Source organism: Alosa alosa, chromosome 18, assembly GCF_017589495.1.
Source record: "Alosa alosa isolate M-15738 ecotype Scorff River chromosome 18, AALO_Geno_1.1, whole genome shotgun sequence".
Lineage (NCBI taxonomy): Eukaryota > Metazoa > Chordata > Actinopteri > Clupeiformes > Clupeidae > Alosa > Alosa alosa.
This window is the reverse complement of record NC_063206.1, coordinates 20,594,676-20,611,889: the sequence shown is the minus strand read 5'-3', so window position 1 is coordinate 20,611,889 and position 17,214 is coordinate 20,594,676. Positions and strand designations below refer to the sequence as shown.

At 43.9% G+C, this 17,214-nt stretch overlaps 2 protein-coding genes across 7 annotated transcripts in view; both read right to left on the bottom strand.

The window, feature by feature from the left end:
- Positions 1-409: 409 nt before the first annotated feature.
- On the bottom strand, positions 410-7,370 carry fam98a (family with sequence similarity 98 member A). The gene is made up of 8 exons (XM_048269048.1): positions 7,177-7,370; positions 6,112-6,260; positions 5,694-5,828; positions 5,299-5,483; positions 5,084-5,164; positions 3,491-3,607; positions 2,152-2,319; positions 410-1,966 (listed from the first exon to the last, which is right to left on the bottom strand). The coding sequence occupies exons 1-8, from the start codon at positions 7,212-7,214 to the stop codon at positions 1,250-1,252; spliced, it is 1,590 nt and encodes a 529-aa protein (XP_048125005.1). The 5' UTR covers positions 7,215-7,370; the 3' UTR covers positions 410-1,249.
- Positions 7,371-8,015: 645 nt separating this feature from the next.
- Positions 8,016-17,214, bottom strand: part of rasgrp3 (RAS guanyl releasing protein 3 (calcium and DAG-regulated)) — a 36,365-nt gene continuing 27,166 nt past the window's right edge. For 5 of the 6 annotated variants that reach the window (XM_048269044.1, XM_048269041.1, XM_048269043.1 and 2 more), the window contains exons 13-17: positions 16,865-17,012; positions 15,544-15,580; positions 15,257-15,412; positions 13,325-13,764; positions 8,016-11,715 (exon numbers count right to left, since the gene is read on the bottom strand). In XM_048269044.1, coding sequence (XP_048125001.1) covers positions 11,707-11,715; positions 13,325-13,764; positions 15,257-15,412; positions 15,544-15,580; positions 16,865-17,012 — 790 coding nt within the window. In that variant the 3' untranslated portion in view covers positions 8,016-11,706. The remainder of the gene's footprint in view (positions 11,716-13,324; positions 13,765-15,256; positions 15,413-15,543; positions 15,581-16,864; positions 17,013-17,214) is intronic. The other variant, XM_048269046.1, reaches the window with a different exon arrangement.

Sequence of the window (17,214 nt, the reverse complement as noted above, 5' to 3'; positions counted from 1 at the left end):
GCGAACTAGACGAAAAGAGAACTTCAATAAAGATTTCCCCAAACGTTTAGTCTTGGACTATGCTTCATGAATCTACATTAAATTGGCCCTGATTGTTTAGACCTGATATTTTACTGAAGATCAAATATCAGGTTGTGCAACTGTCAAAACCCATCCATGTCATGAGGAATTGCAGTTTTGATTAATAGCTAATGAATGGTTTTGACCACTTCCTCTTTTAATGACTACAGAAAACTGCATATTCCAGATCAGAAGGCAGTTACACATTTAGTTACATGGAAACTCCACCACCTACAGTAGATTTAAGGAGTGCTTTATTGAATTGAACAGTCAAGGATAACATCTCTCCAACACATCTCCAAATATTTGTCATTTCCTCAGACAAACTGGACGAAAATGTAGGACACTGTTGAATTTACACACATTTCTTTATTTCTCTTCTCTCTTTTTTCATTCCCACTTCCAAGCAGTCATTTCCATATTGTGTACATAACAAAGCAGCTTTGGGTGGCCTATTTGAATGTCATTAAATTTAAGTAACAGAAATGGTGGTCAGATTGTCTGCAAACAATAAAGGAACATTCATATTTTAGTTAGCCACAACTCAATTTGAAACAAAACAACTGTTTGAGGGGGAATATGTAAACTAGTGCTTAACAAAAAAAGGTCTTTCACCTTTGTTCAATGAAAATAGTACGACCCATGAGAGCTTCTGTTTGTTTTGTCAAGGTAGAATAATGTGTGACGTCATATGCAACACTGAAATAGCAAGACCCCTTCAAAAGATCTCCACCTCCAACTAATCTCTGTAATAAGGCTTTGTCTTCATCGTGGTCAACACAGCCTGGTTCACCCAGTGGGATAGGTCTGGGCCGCTCTGTTCAAGCTCAACCCAGCAAAAATCCCCTTAATATGGCACATTAATGGTTTCGCAGTGCGCACACGTGCACACACACACACACACACATACACACACTGAGCCTAAATAGTCTGGTGAGCTATCAGATGGGAATTGACTTTCTTTCAGTAGGCGGCAACCAACAACACAAAAGACGGCGCCTGAAAACCAAAGCGGCCTGCCTTCAAGCTCCCCATCGCGTCGCTCAAGGATGTGAACGAGCAGTGCTGAGCTTGAAAATGACATCCGTCCCCCTCACGTACGCGTCGTGTCCCTCTTCTCTTTGTGCTCATCCCAGCTCCAGAGCCACTGCTGCGCAAACCCTGCTGTGGTGACCTGCCTTGGGCGGTCTCAGCTCGTGTAGTAGCCCTGGCCGAAGCCCGCCTGGTTGTACTGATGGCCTCCGTGCTGAAAGAACTGTTCAAACTGTCCGCCCTGGTTGTAGTTCTGGCCGCCTCTGCCGCCCCAGCCTTCTCCCCCGCCGCGGCCTCCCCTTCCTCGGCCACCGCGTCCGCTCCGGCCCCCTCTCTCCTGGTGGCGGCCCCCGTCTTGATGGTGGTTGTCGTGCTGGTAGGCTCCACCTTGGTGTCCGCCTCCACCTTGGTAACCTCCACCTCCAGGATAGTTTGGACCTCCTTGATAGCCTTGGTATCCCCCACCTCCTCCTCCTCCTCCTCTTCCTCCTCCTCCTCCATAACCCCCTCTCCCCCCTCCCACCTGATGACCCCCTCCATGTCCATCTTGGTAGTGACCATGATGGCCTCCACCACCACCTCCACCATCTGACCAGCCACCCTGAACTTTGCCCCCTCTGCCTCCTCCCCTTCCTCCCCTATCATAACCTCCGCGCTGCTCATAACCCCCTCCTCCTCTCCCACCATGGGAGTGCTGGTCATAGCCACCTCTGCCACCACCACCCCCGCCTCTGCCCCCTCCTCCGTAATGCTGCCCACCGCCAAAGCCACCAGACGGACCATCCTGCCTCTTCTGCCACGAGGGCATCTCCGGGGGTGGTGGCTCGATCTCGTAGGGTCTCCCACCTCTGTCAGGCACACGGCCCATCAGAATCTGGTTTAAAAGAAGACAAGACAAGTGTTTGAACTGAAGCCAGTAAGAGCTGGACCAAGGGTCTGTGACTTGTGGCTTGAGGGACAAATACTGTGTCCCTCTGCCCTACAGAACAGAGGTATTTCGAAGCATTTGCAGTAGTCCTGTAGTAGTACTTTGTTGTGAAATGCAGATAGATGCATTACCTTATTGATGGCACAAGCAGTCTTCTCTCTGATCCTTCCACTGCTGGTGCGCATAATTTTTGACAGGTCTATTCGTGCTGCATAGAGGTGAGCCACAGACACGACAGTCTTCGCATTCAGAGCTGCACGCAATGGTTGATAGACTTTAGCCAATTTTTCAGAGTGTGTCTGTTGAAAGAAAAGTGTGTTTTATGAACATCCCAGGACAACACTACTTGTAGAGAACAGTCTCAGTGATCAGGGTACCTACAGGTATAAACAAGTTAAATTGAACATTTTTATGACCCTTTAAATACTAAAACCAAATTAACATTTAACTTGTTTATACCTGTAGGCAGACCCTTTTAAGATTACTTGAAAAGTAAATGTAAGACCAAACTTACATTCAATCTTCATTTAAAACAATTTAATACTTCTGAGTTTTTAAAACTGGATGGAATACTTTTTAAGGGCCTGCGGCCACCCTGTATATTTGGGTTAATAATGGTAAGATGAGGCTCTAGTTGACACCTTACCACTAAGCTAGTCATGATAATTATATCGACTTTTCAAGGCCTACAAAAGTTAGTGTTGTCATTTTTATATATCATACAACATCAGAAAACCCCAAAAATGGATATCAAATGACCCGTCACCAACACAGGGCATTTGTTTTCTTTCAGAAAAAGAGTCATGTATGATAAGAACGTGACATATGTTGTGACTGATATGACCCAATCAGGAAGTGAAATTGGGATCCTGCGTGATTGCTTTGAAAAGTCTCATTCACACTGAAAAAATGACTGCAGAGTTTTCAAGTGTCCACTCTGGAGCCCGGTTTCATAAATTGCCTATGCGTTTTCAGTTTATAAATTTGTTAGGAAAAAAGCTTGGCAAACAACTAACTTAAACGTTTTAAATGAAGATTGAATGTAAGTTTGGTCTTACATTTACTTTTCAAGTAATCTTAAAAGGGTCTGCCTACAGGTATAAACAAGAACTCAGACATGCAGACATGCAAGTGTGAAATCTAGCACTAGCAACAATCTGCTTTGTGTCTGGACTAATCTGGATCAATGCTTACTATTTGCCTACATATGGTCTTCTACATTAAACTTCTTCTATGACACAAACAGAAAATAAATGAGTTGACCGATCACAGACTGAAATTATTGGTCCTTGTGAGCTGCAAAACTAACATAATAACCAACACTAGTTGCCTGGGGTAATGGTTGGATGGTAGAGCAGAGTTGATCAGTCTGTTAGGGTGGAAACATTACTGTCACTAGCACAAAACAAATTCAGATATCAAATATTGTTTTCTGATGGTGCGTGTTGAGGAGCAGAGGCCGTGCTTCACCTTAGCCCGTTCTGACCACCCAAATGACTGCACCGTCACATCCAGACGCTTCAGCAACATCTTCCTTCTAACGTCATACTCATTCACAAGAGCTTGGTTGATTGCTTCAATTTTCTCCTACATGCAGACACAAGAAAGGGAAAGTAATTCATCTGGCACAGGTGCTGTTAGAGGGTCACCTTCACACATTTAAAATAATTATTATACGGCTCTTCACAGAACGACTTGAATTGGAGGTTACGCTTAAGGACCTCTAAATAATGACCGCTGTCAATGGCAACGGATCTCATTCAAAAGTGAAAGCAGCTGTGTTTGATTCGTTTGATTCAAGTTCAGCGCGTGTTGCAAACTATTTCTTTCTCAGCAAAAGCCACAACGAAACGGTAGAGATAAATAAAGATAAAGAGGTAAATGTAGAGACATATTGTGAAGTTTATTTTTCCGTTTTGGCAAGTAGCCGTATAATAAGCGGGATAATGTATAGAACTCCGGTCATTATTGGGAAAATAAGTCCCTTCAGGGCGAAGCAAGACCCCCCCCTGCTGACGCGTTATTTTCCCAATAATTACCGGCGTTCTATACATTATCCCTTACCTAATAGCACCAAAGAAAGAATTATAGACCAAAGTATCAGACAATGTTTTTCGCTTACGACGACTACGTTTCAATGCAAACCATATTCTGGTTTTATTCAGAGCTAGTGCAATGCCAGTTCAAACACGCTATTCCTGTAGAAAACCTGTAGCCCAATTACATGCCCACAGGTAAGCCTGCTTTAGAAATAGGATGATGGGGGAAAAACATCATTCCAGCTAAGCATTCAATAAGGAATATTATATTATAATACATTACATTGACTCGGGACTATATTGGGGTGAAGCACAGGAAAACTACTGCTACTTAGGGGGCAGCGATCGTCCGTGCTGTGGCGAGTGAGGTTCTCATGTGTTGGTGGATATCTCAGCGCCCAAGTAGCAGTGCTTCGCCTCAATATAGTCCCAAGTCAATAGCAGCCTAGGAAATTGCCTCGTCTTAATCTGCATTGCTATTTATATTCGTTGTGAATACGCAGGCCACAAGAAGTAATTAGGGATTTTTTCTTTTGTTGGCTCACTTTTACTCACAACATGCTATCCGGCGACGAAAGATTCCATTGACTATACACTGCTAAGCTAGCGGTGGCACTGCAGGACAAAGACAATGCATGCACGGAGACAAAAATGCTTTTGCCCACTTGTCTAAATTTAGGGGAGACGATGAATAACATAATTTCAGAAAACGGTTGCGTGTTCTTTTAAATCAATTCTATCTGTTACCAAAGCAAAGGTTTTTACTTCAGATGTTGTACCAAAATCTGCATATCTAGGTTGCACTTTACACTTTGATAAGCACCCTTTGCCGTCTAGAGTCTGAAGGTCTCAAGCGTACCACACATTCTCATGAAAAGCAGACAAACATAAAGTAAAACATGAAGCAATATGACTGAGAAAAAACTGAAGTAACTGGCAACTGTTTAAAAAAAGGCAACTAAACTGAGATCGAAATTCTTATTGCTTCATTATAACCTCCCAAAACAACATAGAGGCAACATACCCAGTGAACTGGTCCTAGTGGTTTCTTCAACAGAGGAGCTCCGACATGGTTGGGGGGCACTTTGGACATAGCTTCTTTCAGCTGTAAATACAAGAATGGGATGCACTTGAAAAACTCAAAGATTACTATATTACGATTACTATATTTAATACAGATTTATAGACTAGTCCAGAGAGTAGAATGTGTTACAGAAGTATGAATAATAGGAGCTAAACCTTTTTCTCGATCCCGCTAAAGAACTGGAACATGGTGATGTTGGCAGGGGGCTTGGACATGCCAAGGCCTACACAGATGCCCTTCAGCTCCATGAAGACATCACTGCCGCCTGACTCCTCCACCTTCTTCTGCGGCTGGTTTATCAGCACCATCCTGGAGGCTTCTAGTTCTGAGATCAGGAAAGCTGACACGGCCACAGCCAGTGAGTTAAGATTAGAGTTCAGGTATATGCACAAAAAATAAATACTTTTGACGGGGATATCGTAATGTATGAAACAAAAAATATCTAGACCAATTTTGTTTTATATCCAAAACACTCAATCAATAGTGATGGCTATCCATACATACATACATTTCTAGAATTTTAAACAATTGAAGAGAAAGCCACCCTTACTTAAGAGTAGTAAGCAGTTGGATTTGTTGAGGAGCCTTTGGGTGGCATCTCCTGAGGTCAGGGCAGTGTATGGACATGCCAGCTCTGCCAGAAGTCCACTCACCTCCAGCTGAAAGCCCTCCGCCTCACTGGGGCCTAGAGAGGATGACAGACAGACACAGAGAGACAGACACAGAGAGAGAGAGAGAGAGAGAGAGAGAGAGAGAGAGAGAGAGAGAGAGAGAGACACACACACACACACACACACACGGTTAACCACGTCAGCTAATGGCCCACCTATTAGACTTTCTATAACTCCCGAAGCCAAAATCAACAACGGATACGGATGAGGAATTCCCCATTTTGTTGGGGTAAGCCTTCCAGAATCCTGTTTCCTCATCTCTTCGTCCCTCTATGGCAGGAAGCCATTAGCACTCACAGTTGGTGGCGTGCACATTCTCCTCCAGTTTGCAGTAGACCTTCAGTTCGGACACGATCCAGGCACAGAGCTTGGTGAACTCAGGGGATTCGGCTCCTCCACTCACCGCTGCATCCAGGGATCCATCTTCCAGCACGGGCCCCTGGTACCTATGACATGGGACCACATACAAGACTTGATAAATCCAAATGGATGTCATTACAAGCAATGTCATTACAAAAATTGTGATTTGCACGGGCAAACCCAAGAAATCATGGATCGACAATATTCTGAGGCACACACGGATACTGTTACAGAAGAGGGTTATAACATCCGCTGACTGCTCAGTAAGTGAAGTCATGTGAGGAACACAACTGGTACAAATAGTCCTTTGCTGTCAGTATTTGCCCTGGCTCTGACAAAACAATTGCCACAAGACCCATGTTTTCTCACTCAATAGGAGTCTACTCAGAAAGCTAACCTTTTGTGGTTACAGTCTTTTTGGTGCTAAATATAGATCAAGCAGAGAATAGACCAGATACAAAACGGTCCTGACTAGTAAGCCACACAAATCTCCATCTTAGGAGTCTTGCTCATTTGAACTAGACTCCATTACACTTTATGCCAATTCGAAATACGCTATAATTATCAAAACATATGAATAGAAGTCACCTAATCTGTAAATAATAATGCCAACGTTGGACGATTACATTATGAGCCAAACGGGCCAGTGCCAGCTGGAGGTGGCTCCAGGAAATGGCTAGTTAGCTAACGTTATCGTTGCTCTTGCATTGATTCATGACCTGAGGTAACGTGGCTTTGGCAATATGTCAACGATTTCCATTCGTTTCAGGCCATTCAGTTGTAGGTAGTCAATGACTTTACAAGATGACTTATCTACTTTGTTATGTTTCATTTAATAGAAACGCCTAGAGACAGACTGACATTATGAAAGATAAGCACACGTCTCATTGTCCATTGACATGTCACGCTAGCCGGCTAGCTAACTAACTAGCTAACCCAGCCGGCAACTTCTCTCAGTGCTCCTTTTCGTACGATACAGGTGAAATTTACATGGTTACCTACCCCAAATCTTCAAGGGAGTCCAGAATATCGGTCTCCATTAGACAAACAGATGCACAAATTCCTGATGCACAAATATTTAACGCTGCAGCAGTCTGGTGCTAGCAGTGCCGTGCTGGCATAACGTTACCGTTGATCTCTCAGCAATCTAGTAACTCCTGTAATGAGCCGTCTCTGGATATGCCTGAGTAAAATTATTAAAGACCGCCGCAGTCGGTGTGGCACCTTTCCATTTTCATGAAAAAGACAAATATTAGCCCATATGAACTATTGAAGGCTATCACCACCATTGTCACGGCAGCAAATATCTTCAGGGATCGAACATTCAGTGACAGACAAGTATCTGATATATCATATCTGAAAACCCCCGGAATAGAATAGTATTACATGGGAATGGGATTTATGGGATAAAATTCATTCTGTCATTTTATTGCTTTATTAGTTCAGTAGCCTATGTATGCTGTTATAAATACTGTGATTTGTATTATTATTATAATATATATTTTAGGCTACACATTGCCTGTGCACCTTTCTGATTTACTGATTTCAGCATTATTCTCTGTGACCACTAGGTGGTAAGCGCAGCAAAGAATTATAGGCCTACTTTCATGTCAAGGCTACCTCTGATCTGACAGTATCTGAGCGTGCAATTGATACTGCTACTACTACTGTAGGCTAGTTTTACATAGGCATACTTAATTTCAATGGGAAAATCTACTCTGACATTAACCTTGAGGGTGGAACAACAAAAATGAATAGTTGCTTACCATCTACTAGTGAAAATTTTCAAGTTCCACATCATGCCACACATAATTTTATAATCACACACAGAATCTTTATGGTTATAAGAGGCAGAAGATTTATTCGAAATGGCACAGGTCATAATAAAAGAAAAACAGTGGTTTGAGGTACAGAGAAAAAATCAAGCATACCATCTATGTGGTATCCCTTCTGTGTAGAGCAGGACAGACAGAACTAAGTTACTAATGAATCAACATGTAGGGAACACATCTCAAAAGTAAATCGGCCTAAAGCTGCACAAAGAAAATGTTCGATATATGGGTTGTACAGCAGATGTGACACTTCTCAGGATATACACAGTCATGCTGATGTCATTAGCAGGGGGATCTGAAAGCAAAAGGGGAAACTCAGTTCCCACAAGAGATGCTTTAAAGAATCTTTGTTCCAACCCACCAAACTTCCTTCTGTCTCATTTCACCCCTTTCTAAATTTCTATAAATATTCAGTTGTTTTTATCCGATATAAATAGTTTATAGCCGTTTTTCCTGTTTTCTACAAAAATACACTATATCTCATTTTAAAACCTGAACACCCAAATAACGTTAGTCCAGTCAAAGGACCCAAACTTGTAAAGGCATGGTTGCTCATTTAAAAGACACAATCCCTGTGGACATGGTTTTGCAGGTGATATTATGTACAGTGGATAATCACATTACTAAACAATGTTCAAATGCTTAACCCTGGATGCCCCTTGCTGCTGTTTTGATATTATGGGTTTGCCCTTGGGCAAAACAAGCCTCTGAATATGTAATGGTTACATCACTGTGTAGAACTACTGTGCAGTATTTTGGACTGAAACCTAGGCTTGTGATGCATCTCTCTCTCTCTCTCTCTCTCTCTCTCTCTCTCTCTCTCTCTCTCTCTCTCTCTCACACACACACACACACACACACACACACACATACTCTTCACCCTCCTCTCTGCATCAGAGAACAGCATTTGATTTTATTGTATTAGGTCCTTGGTCCAAGAAAAATCCCTATCCATAATTTTAAAAAAGACACTTCTGTCTACTAACCAACTGTAATCAGTATGGTATCTCTCAGCTTATCAACAAGGAGAGATTTATGGAAACTGTAAACTGATTTTTCTTGAAAAATGTGCAACCTTGTTCTACATATGACTGATGAAATTGTTTATTTTACTTTACCTCTGATAGACGTACTGTAATAATTAAATGAATAGTTGGCAAGGTTAAATAGCAAACTCTTGCAATAATAATAATAAAATAAAGAATGCTACTGAAGACCATTTATGAGTATAAAAATAACATCTGACCTGCAATAATGTTAAATAAAATTAAATAAAATAAGAATATACCCACTTTTTCTCAAGTAGACCAGTTTAACATCATGAAAATACTGGGGGACATTGTATCCATGTGAAAAGCAATAATATAATGCACACAGGAATGTTCATGGAGAAGTCTAGCATCCCCCTACTGAGAATTCACTTTGCTTCAGTTTCTATCCCTTATCCTGGGTGCTGCTTACATGTGACTTCCTTTTGGAGATGGAACAAGCAAACAGTTAGCAACTTAAGATGAATGATCATTAACAAACGTATTTTAACTGAACTGACAGAAAAAAAGAAACATATTTTCAAGGCGATAAGTAGGCACAAAGTAAATAAATATGATCACACCAAAACATAGGCTACTTCTTGCGTGTAAAAATGGGATGAATTCAACACATCTACATTTGTGTGTTAGCCTGTGAAACCATGCTCGCTAATGCTACATCTCAGGGTGATCTCTAGTCCAAGGTGGGTACCTACCTAAGAGCTCTATGAAGTCCCACAGGTAAAGTGTCTTCAGGTTTCACCCTCTATTTTCATATACTCTCACTCTGCCTGTTCTTCTCAAACAACTTCATTTTTTTGTATAACATATGAATGTGAAGTCAGCTAAAATATGTTTGTACCACTGGTACTAGCATATTTGCTTCCCAAAAGTATATATTGCAATCTTATGACCTTCATTAACATATCTGTTGGATATTCCAAACAATACCGCGTGGACACATAAACTATTTTTTTCTTGATCATGGCAGATGAATATTACAAAAAATGTCCATCAATTAATCCCATACTCATATATTATACACATCTATTTGATGTAGTACATGTAATAACTCAGATCCCAGTGGTTGAAAAGCAGATTTAACCTCACATATGTTTGCCTTTTTTTTCTCTGATGTACTGTAGCTTAGAAAGTGTCTCACTTTGTCTACACTCAGCACTCAATGAGTTCTATTACAGTGACCTCCATCTCCCCTACAGTGCAAGACAGAAGGCCAGCCCCGACTGTCTGTTATCATGTACATGTCATCTCCACCTGTTCCTGGCCTCCTGAAGCAAGAGGTGGATGATGGGGGTGGGGGGTAGGGTGTATCTGTCTGTGATCCCTGTACAGATGGACGCAGCTTACTCTCCGCTTTACGCACTTCTCTGGATCGCCATGGTGATGGAGGCACTGTCTGGCTCATTCCATCCGACGCCTGGCAACGGTAAGCAAACATGCACCTGCCACCCCCCACACACACACACACCTGGCTTGCAGGTGAGAGACCTGGCGAAGGCAGGAGCCACTGTTCTAGCCCTGAGAGAATGCCTGCGTTGCTTTTCGTCGATCGATGCAATGTGATGTGGTATTCCTGAGAACGATATAGGTCATAGGTCATAGGTCATCGTCTGGAGGTTTCTTTTTTTAATTTTGTAGTCCAGACAGTAAAATAAATGGTGTGATGATTCCATTCATCAAATTGAAATCCCTTTATGATATAGATGATGACCATATTTTCTTTTACTAAAAAAACAAAAACATTTTCATCATGTGTTGTTAATTCTTGTCAATAAAGAAAGTACCATATTCCTGGGATCTGGAACTTGACAAAACTGGCAGAAAAAAAACGATATTATTATCAACAACACTCAATCTGACAAATCAGTTTTCAGCATCCATCCACCCTATAAAACAACATACTTTTTACCTGCTGATATTTCCACCGCATATTCCTTGAGCCTTATGGAGTATATTCCTTGGCACAATATCCTTCTAGCACATCCTATTTTACTTCAACTGTTAACGTCTTACTCATAATCACTCAGCACGTCTTCAACATTCAAAGTGTCCTCTACTTGCTGTTCAACCAGTGTTAGTGCTCTACCATTCTTAACTAGCTGTGTCCTCTCAGCAGTTTACATAGTAACCCTTTATGACTCAACATATGGTACACATTCTCATATGTGTACATAATATACTTCCAAACGCACACACACTCTCACACGCCCAATTACAAACACATGTCAAATGTCTGGCTAGCCAAGTCTTTCTATGCTGTGGCATTCAGATTTCTGTTGTCTTTGCCTCCCAATACACACACACACACACAGGTCAGGCGAGTGGAGGGTGTGTGCTGACTGTGAATCGGTTCCACCTGGACAGACAGCTTTTCCACCTATTGTATTTCCATCTATCCGCGCTACCCGTCTATCCGTCTATCCGTCCATCTGTCCCTCTGTCAATTGAAGAACGACCTCTGGGGCTTTCATCCAGTGTGTCCTTTGCCCCAGCAGGAGCTGGCGGGAGGGAGGGCAGAGAGGAGTGCCCTAATCCTTGTCACCAAACGGGGGTCTCAGACACCCCAAGACATCCCCCAGCGATGAGAGCCTCCGTGGGCGAGAAGCTGAGGGCCGGTGGGGGCTCCGACACTGGCCCCCAGGGTGGATAAGTCAGCTGGCCTGTGAGGGGGTGGGGAAGGAAGAGTGTGGTCATAATCAATGCATCCCCATAGGAAAAAGGGCACGGTAAAGGCAGTACAGTATAATGTATTCATATAAAACTCAAACAATCAGACACATGCTCTTTTGTATATAAATCAATACATTTCCCTTTGGTTTAAACTTACATATGTATATTTTAATGTGTCGTGTGTCAGTGTGTGTCAGTGTGCTGTATACGTAACAGTTCTCTTATAAAAAAAAGAGCCCAGTTCACTGGACACAGTGGGTCAATAGAGGCATGGGGAGAGAGATAACAGACAATGAAAACAGATAATAGGGAGAGAACAGATAACACCAAGCACACACACACACACACACACACACACACACACACACACACACACACACACACACAAAGAAGGATTTAGAGCGCCACTGGAAGAACAAAACATAACAGGTAGTGTGCACGCACACACAGACATAGACACAGAAGTTACATCAGGTTGTTATTTTAACCTACATCCTTGTGGGACATCACATACTGGACTGCTCAAGTATCATCAAGGTCAAAATATAGACAAAATTAACACAGGGAGACAGATGCTTGTGACGCTTTGATTCAAGTCACACATACACACATAGACACACACGTACTAAATTACATAACTGGCACAGGCCAATCCCCTATCAACAATCACTGGGGTGCAAACACTTTGTCGGTAATGCACAATTACATTTCCCCTATAGCTTTTTATGGAAAGTGTTTCCACACCAGAGTCCTCTGTGTTCCGCCTCTGGACCCCTGGAGACACGGCTGGTCTTAATATAGTCCCCTAAAGCTGGACAGGCGCGGGAATACAACGGGGGAAAAAACTGCGATTCCACATTAAACACCATCAGTGTATCTAGATAATCTCCTGTTGAATGAGAGTGCAAAACTCCCTGTGGCAGACAGCCACTGAATCTCTTTGTTACCACGGCGATGGTTACCAGCGAGGCTTTCATAATGAGATGTTCCAGAACCTTGAGTCGGTGGGGCTGGCACGGCAACCAACAGAAAACACTCCTCTGCGCCGCTAACCTAGATTGGGCCGGCGGGTATTAAAGCTGCATCACCCTCGTGTGTTGGGTGTCTTTGTGGATTTGAAATTATATCCTACCATCACAGACAAGTAAGAGGGAGGGGAATGTTTTAATCATTCTGTATTAACACTTACAGTAAAGAATACATGACCTCAACCTGAAATAACACAATGTGCCACTGTTGACTCTGTCAGCAGTCATGTACTGACACTGAAACACAAGTTATCCATCCCTGGGCTCCACTACACTATGTATCCATGTTTACAGTACATGATCCATAAGGGTGGTGTGATTCAATACACTTTAGTGCTTGCACTCCCCTCACACACACACACACACACACACATACACATGCACTGCACACGCACACGCACAGACACACATACACACACGCACACGCACGCACACACACGCACACACACACACACACACACACACACACACACAGAGAGAGAGAGAAAACACACGCACACACACACACACACAGTCACAGATAAACACACACACACACACAAACACACTCGCACACACAGAGAATACCCACCTCCATGACTCCGGGGACATCTGTTTTCTGTCTGTGCATGGCTATGCCATTATGTGCCACCTCCACCACCGACCCCTCCGTCTGCTCCTGGGAGTCCCTGCGGCTCCTCGGCTGCCCAGCGGCCATCCCCCCTCCTGCCGTCGTTGGCGTCGGTGTCGTCGCGGTGGTGTCATTCTCCCAGCGTGCGAAACCCTTGGAGCCCTTGGAGGCCTTGCGGTGCGGCCGGTATCGCATCTTGGGGAAGGTGTGCGAGCCGCCGTCGCCGGACGCCCAGCCGTGGTCGCCCCACAGCGGCTCCGTCTGCGTGGCCTGGCTGGTGGTGGCCCGCTGGAGTCGCACCGAGATCCGCTGGGCTGAGCCAGTCATCAGCGTGATGGACTGGCCCTCCAGGTCTGGGCCGGCCGGGGTCACACTAGGGAACTCAAACACCTCATCATCATCTGGAGAAAGGAGGGAGCAACAGTGCACAGTGTTCAACGTTTACAATGAGTATGGTATAGAATGGAGAAAAGTATAGGTCATTGTGTAGACATAGGGGTAGGTAAGGGGTAGATGGGGGGGCATTGTGTAAGTGTGTAAGAGTTTAAGTTATTTGAAGGCATTAGGCCGGATGAGCCATAGATCAGAGATAGATAGAGAGCCATAAGGTCCATTGTAAACAAGCATGGAACATTGTTTAAGGTGCAATAGGCAAAGATGGAGATAAAGATTTTCATAGGGCTGTGTGTGTGGGGGGGGGAGTTAACAGGATGTGGTACAGTAGTCAGTAGAGAAGATTGAGAGAGGTGGAGAGTTTGTGCTGACACATGGTTGGGTGGAGGGGACAGGGAGCTGTGGTTGGAGCACAGCAGGGTCTGCAAGGGAGATGGGAGAGGAAAAGTGAATGTGGTGGTGTAGGCAAGGGTGGGGCAGAGCAGACAGAAAGAGATGTAGCATCTAACCAAGTGCTGTTTCCAAAAGCAGAAGTCCCTCTTGAGTTAACGTGAAAATAAAGTGAGAAATGCCGTTGCTGCCCATGGCTGTCCTGTTATGCTATCCTGTGCTGCTCTCCTACAGCTGTGGACACCTCAGTTAAACTCCTCTAAATCGGAAATCTCCCCTGAACAGGCATCAGTGTTTTTCACACATTTGTGATTACCTCAGGTGTGTGGACCTCAGGCAAGATTGGATGGGGAGTTTGGGTCTCTGCTGAAAGGGATAGCCCCGTAAGTTTTGGAGACATCCAGAACGTTTTAGCCCTCTGGAACGTGGAGCAGGCATTTTTCGGTGCAGTAAAATACACCGTTGTCATATAACTTCAGCTCTTTAAATTGTATGTAAACATCGCTCATGCGTATTGTATTTCTAGACTCTCATTATCGTTGACAACAGACCCATGGGCAAGCTTGGTTTGGTGCAGTCATAGACCCCACACAATACAGATGATCACTCATCCTTTACATATGATAAGGGACTGTATAGATTGCTCGATGGTGTTTTAAGCCCCCACCGTCAACTTCAAGGCAGCGCCGCGACCGTTGACTTAGGCACCTAACCCTAACCTTAACCCTTGCCTAACCCTAGTGCCTTTCATGCAGCGCTGCCTGGAAGACAACGTTGGGGACTTAAAACACCAAAAGGATCCAGATCCAGATATGAGATCAGATTTTAGCCTAGATCATTTTAATGAAACATTTTAAATAGCAGGACTATTCAGTAATGATGTTTTATTGTAATAGCAGAAATAATCACCTTAGGCCCCAGCCGTGGCACAACTGGCTGGTGCACCTGCACTGTACGCCGGCGACCCGGGTTCGATTCCCGCCCCCTGGTCCTTTCCGGATCCCACCCTGATTCTCTCTCCCACTCGCTTCCTGTCATTCTCAACTGTCCTGTCTCATTAAAGGCATAAAAAGCCCAAAAATATATACTTTAAAAAAAAGGAATAATCACCTTCACCTTTGCAGGAGGGTAAGGCGGGGCTGCTGGGTAGGGAGCTGTGGGTCAGCGGGCCGGGCGACACGCTGCCGTGGGAGGTAGAGCGTGGAAGTTTCCGGCAAGCCAACACCAGTAGCTCCCGACACTGTTTGTGGCAGTTGACCCCACAATCTGACAGAAAGCAACACACACACACACACAGACACAGACGTCAACATTTACCTCAAACAAGGAAAGTTTTCAACAATTATGTCTGGTGCGGTTCGATATTGTACACTGTTGATTTCCAGACAGTGGCTTACCTTTGCATTTGTATCCTTGTTTAATAATCCCCCACAGCTGTTTGGGAACACAAGTGCACACAGACAGAGAGAGAGAGAGAGAGAGAGACAGACAGAGAGAGAGAGACAGACAGACAGAGAGAGGAGGGTGGAGGAGGGGAAGAGAAGAGAGGTGAGGGTAGAACTAGGTTAAAATGGGGATTACAGTAAAACAGCGTGTGTGAGAAGCTGCACCTGAGAGCGGTCACAGCGGAGTCCAGCCCAGTGTGGACGTAAGGGGACAGGGAGCGAGGCAGGGTTGGCCGCTACTGTGCCATAAACAGGATACAAATCCTCTCAACACCCTTCCTGCACACACTGAATTTGTGTGTGTGTGTGTGTCTTTCCTTGCGTGTGTGTGTGTGTATGTGTATGTGTGTGTGTGTGTGTTTCCTTGTGTGTCTCTGTGTATGTGTGTGTGTGTGTGTGTGTGTGTGTGTGTGTGTGTGTGTGTGTGTTTCCTTGTGTGTCTCTGTGTATGTGTGTGTGTGTGTGTGTGTGTGTGTGTGTGTGCAAGGGGGGCACTGTTTTACTTTTTGCTCAGTATTCAATGTACCTGAGCAGAACATTCACAGTAACCTTTTAAAACCATGAAATACATGACAACCTCTCATGCCATTCAGCCTCAATTTGAGTTCTGCCGTGCCCACCCAAACAACCACAGCAAATGGGGCAACAGAAGAAACACACAAATACAATATAAAACTAGAGTTTTAAAAAAACAGTAAAAATATACTCCGCTTGTTCCTATGACAACCTGCCAGTGATGTGCCCCCATCTGCATTACTAACACTTGAATATGGATTTCATCGTAAAAAAATAATAAATGCATTCTTTTCAATCATGCTGTCCGAATGAATCAGTGTTGTTTTGATAAAGTTCACCACTGGAGCCCCCAGATATGGCAGCACTCTCCACATATGCTGGCCCTCTCCTTGAGTGGTGAGTAGACTGGGTTTCAGTAGGTCATGGATAACCTAGGGGGCCTACCGCAGCCCTGGTGAGTAACCATCATTCCTCCCCAGCCACCATTATTGGTCTGTGCTTCGGGGGTGTACTGTATTTAAATTAACTGCATGTAAAAATGTCCAACAACATTTAAAAAAAATATTTATGAAAACAAGGCTCCTCAGCTCTGAACAACAAAAGCAATTGCGGTGTACAGTATATATTGAACAAGGGATGCTAATGCATTGTGTGATGTTCCATACAATTGCACATTCCGTACATTCAATCTATGCATTCAATATACTATACTATGCATAATAATCAGACTCAAGAACTCAAGAAATGCAATACTCACAAATCCAGCACAGTGTTCACAGAAGGTGGGCTTCAGGTACGTCATCTCCTGAAAGCTGTGTATGAAACCGGGGCCCATCTTACACTGAAGCAGCGGGTTAGCCCGTAGGAAATAGGCTATCATCTCATCCTTGCTGATCAATCCATCCCTGAGGAAAAGAGAGAGAAAAAAAAATGGATAGAGGGAGAGACAGAAAGGAGAGAGGGAGAGAGGTGAAGGGAGGTGAAGGGAGGTGGTGCTGAGTGAAGGGAGCTGAGTGAGTAATGGGAATTTTGTTCGCAGAATGACGTGGATAGAGTCATTCCATGTGAAAAACCTCAGAGTAATTCTGCTTGTAAACTCTGAAGGCC

What these genes read in the sequence shown, in the direction of transcription:
- fam98a (XM_048269048.1), bottom strand. Translation starts at nt 7,214, where the DNA reads ATGGAGACCGATATTCTGGACTCCCTTGAAGATTTGGG. An exon ending in GACTCCCTTGAAGATTTGGG is followed by an intron (nt 6,261 to 7,176) that starts GTAGGTAACCAT and finishes CCCATGTCATAG; the next exon opens with GTACCAGGGGCCCGTGCTGG. An exon ending in CTGCTTGTGCCATCAATAAG is followed by an intron (nt 1,967 to 2,151) that starts GTAATGCATCTA and finishes CTTTTAAACCAG; the next exon opens with ATTCTGATGGGCCGTGTGCC.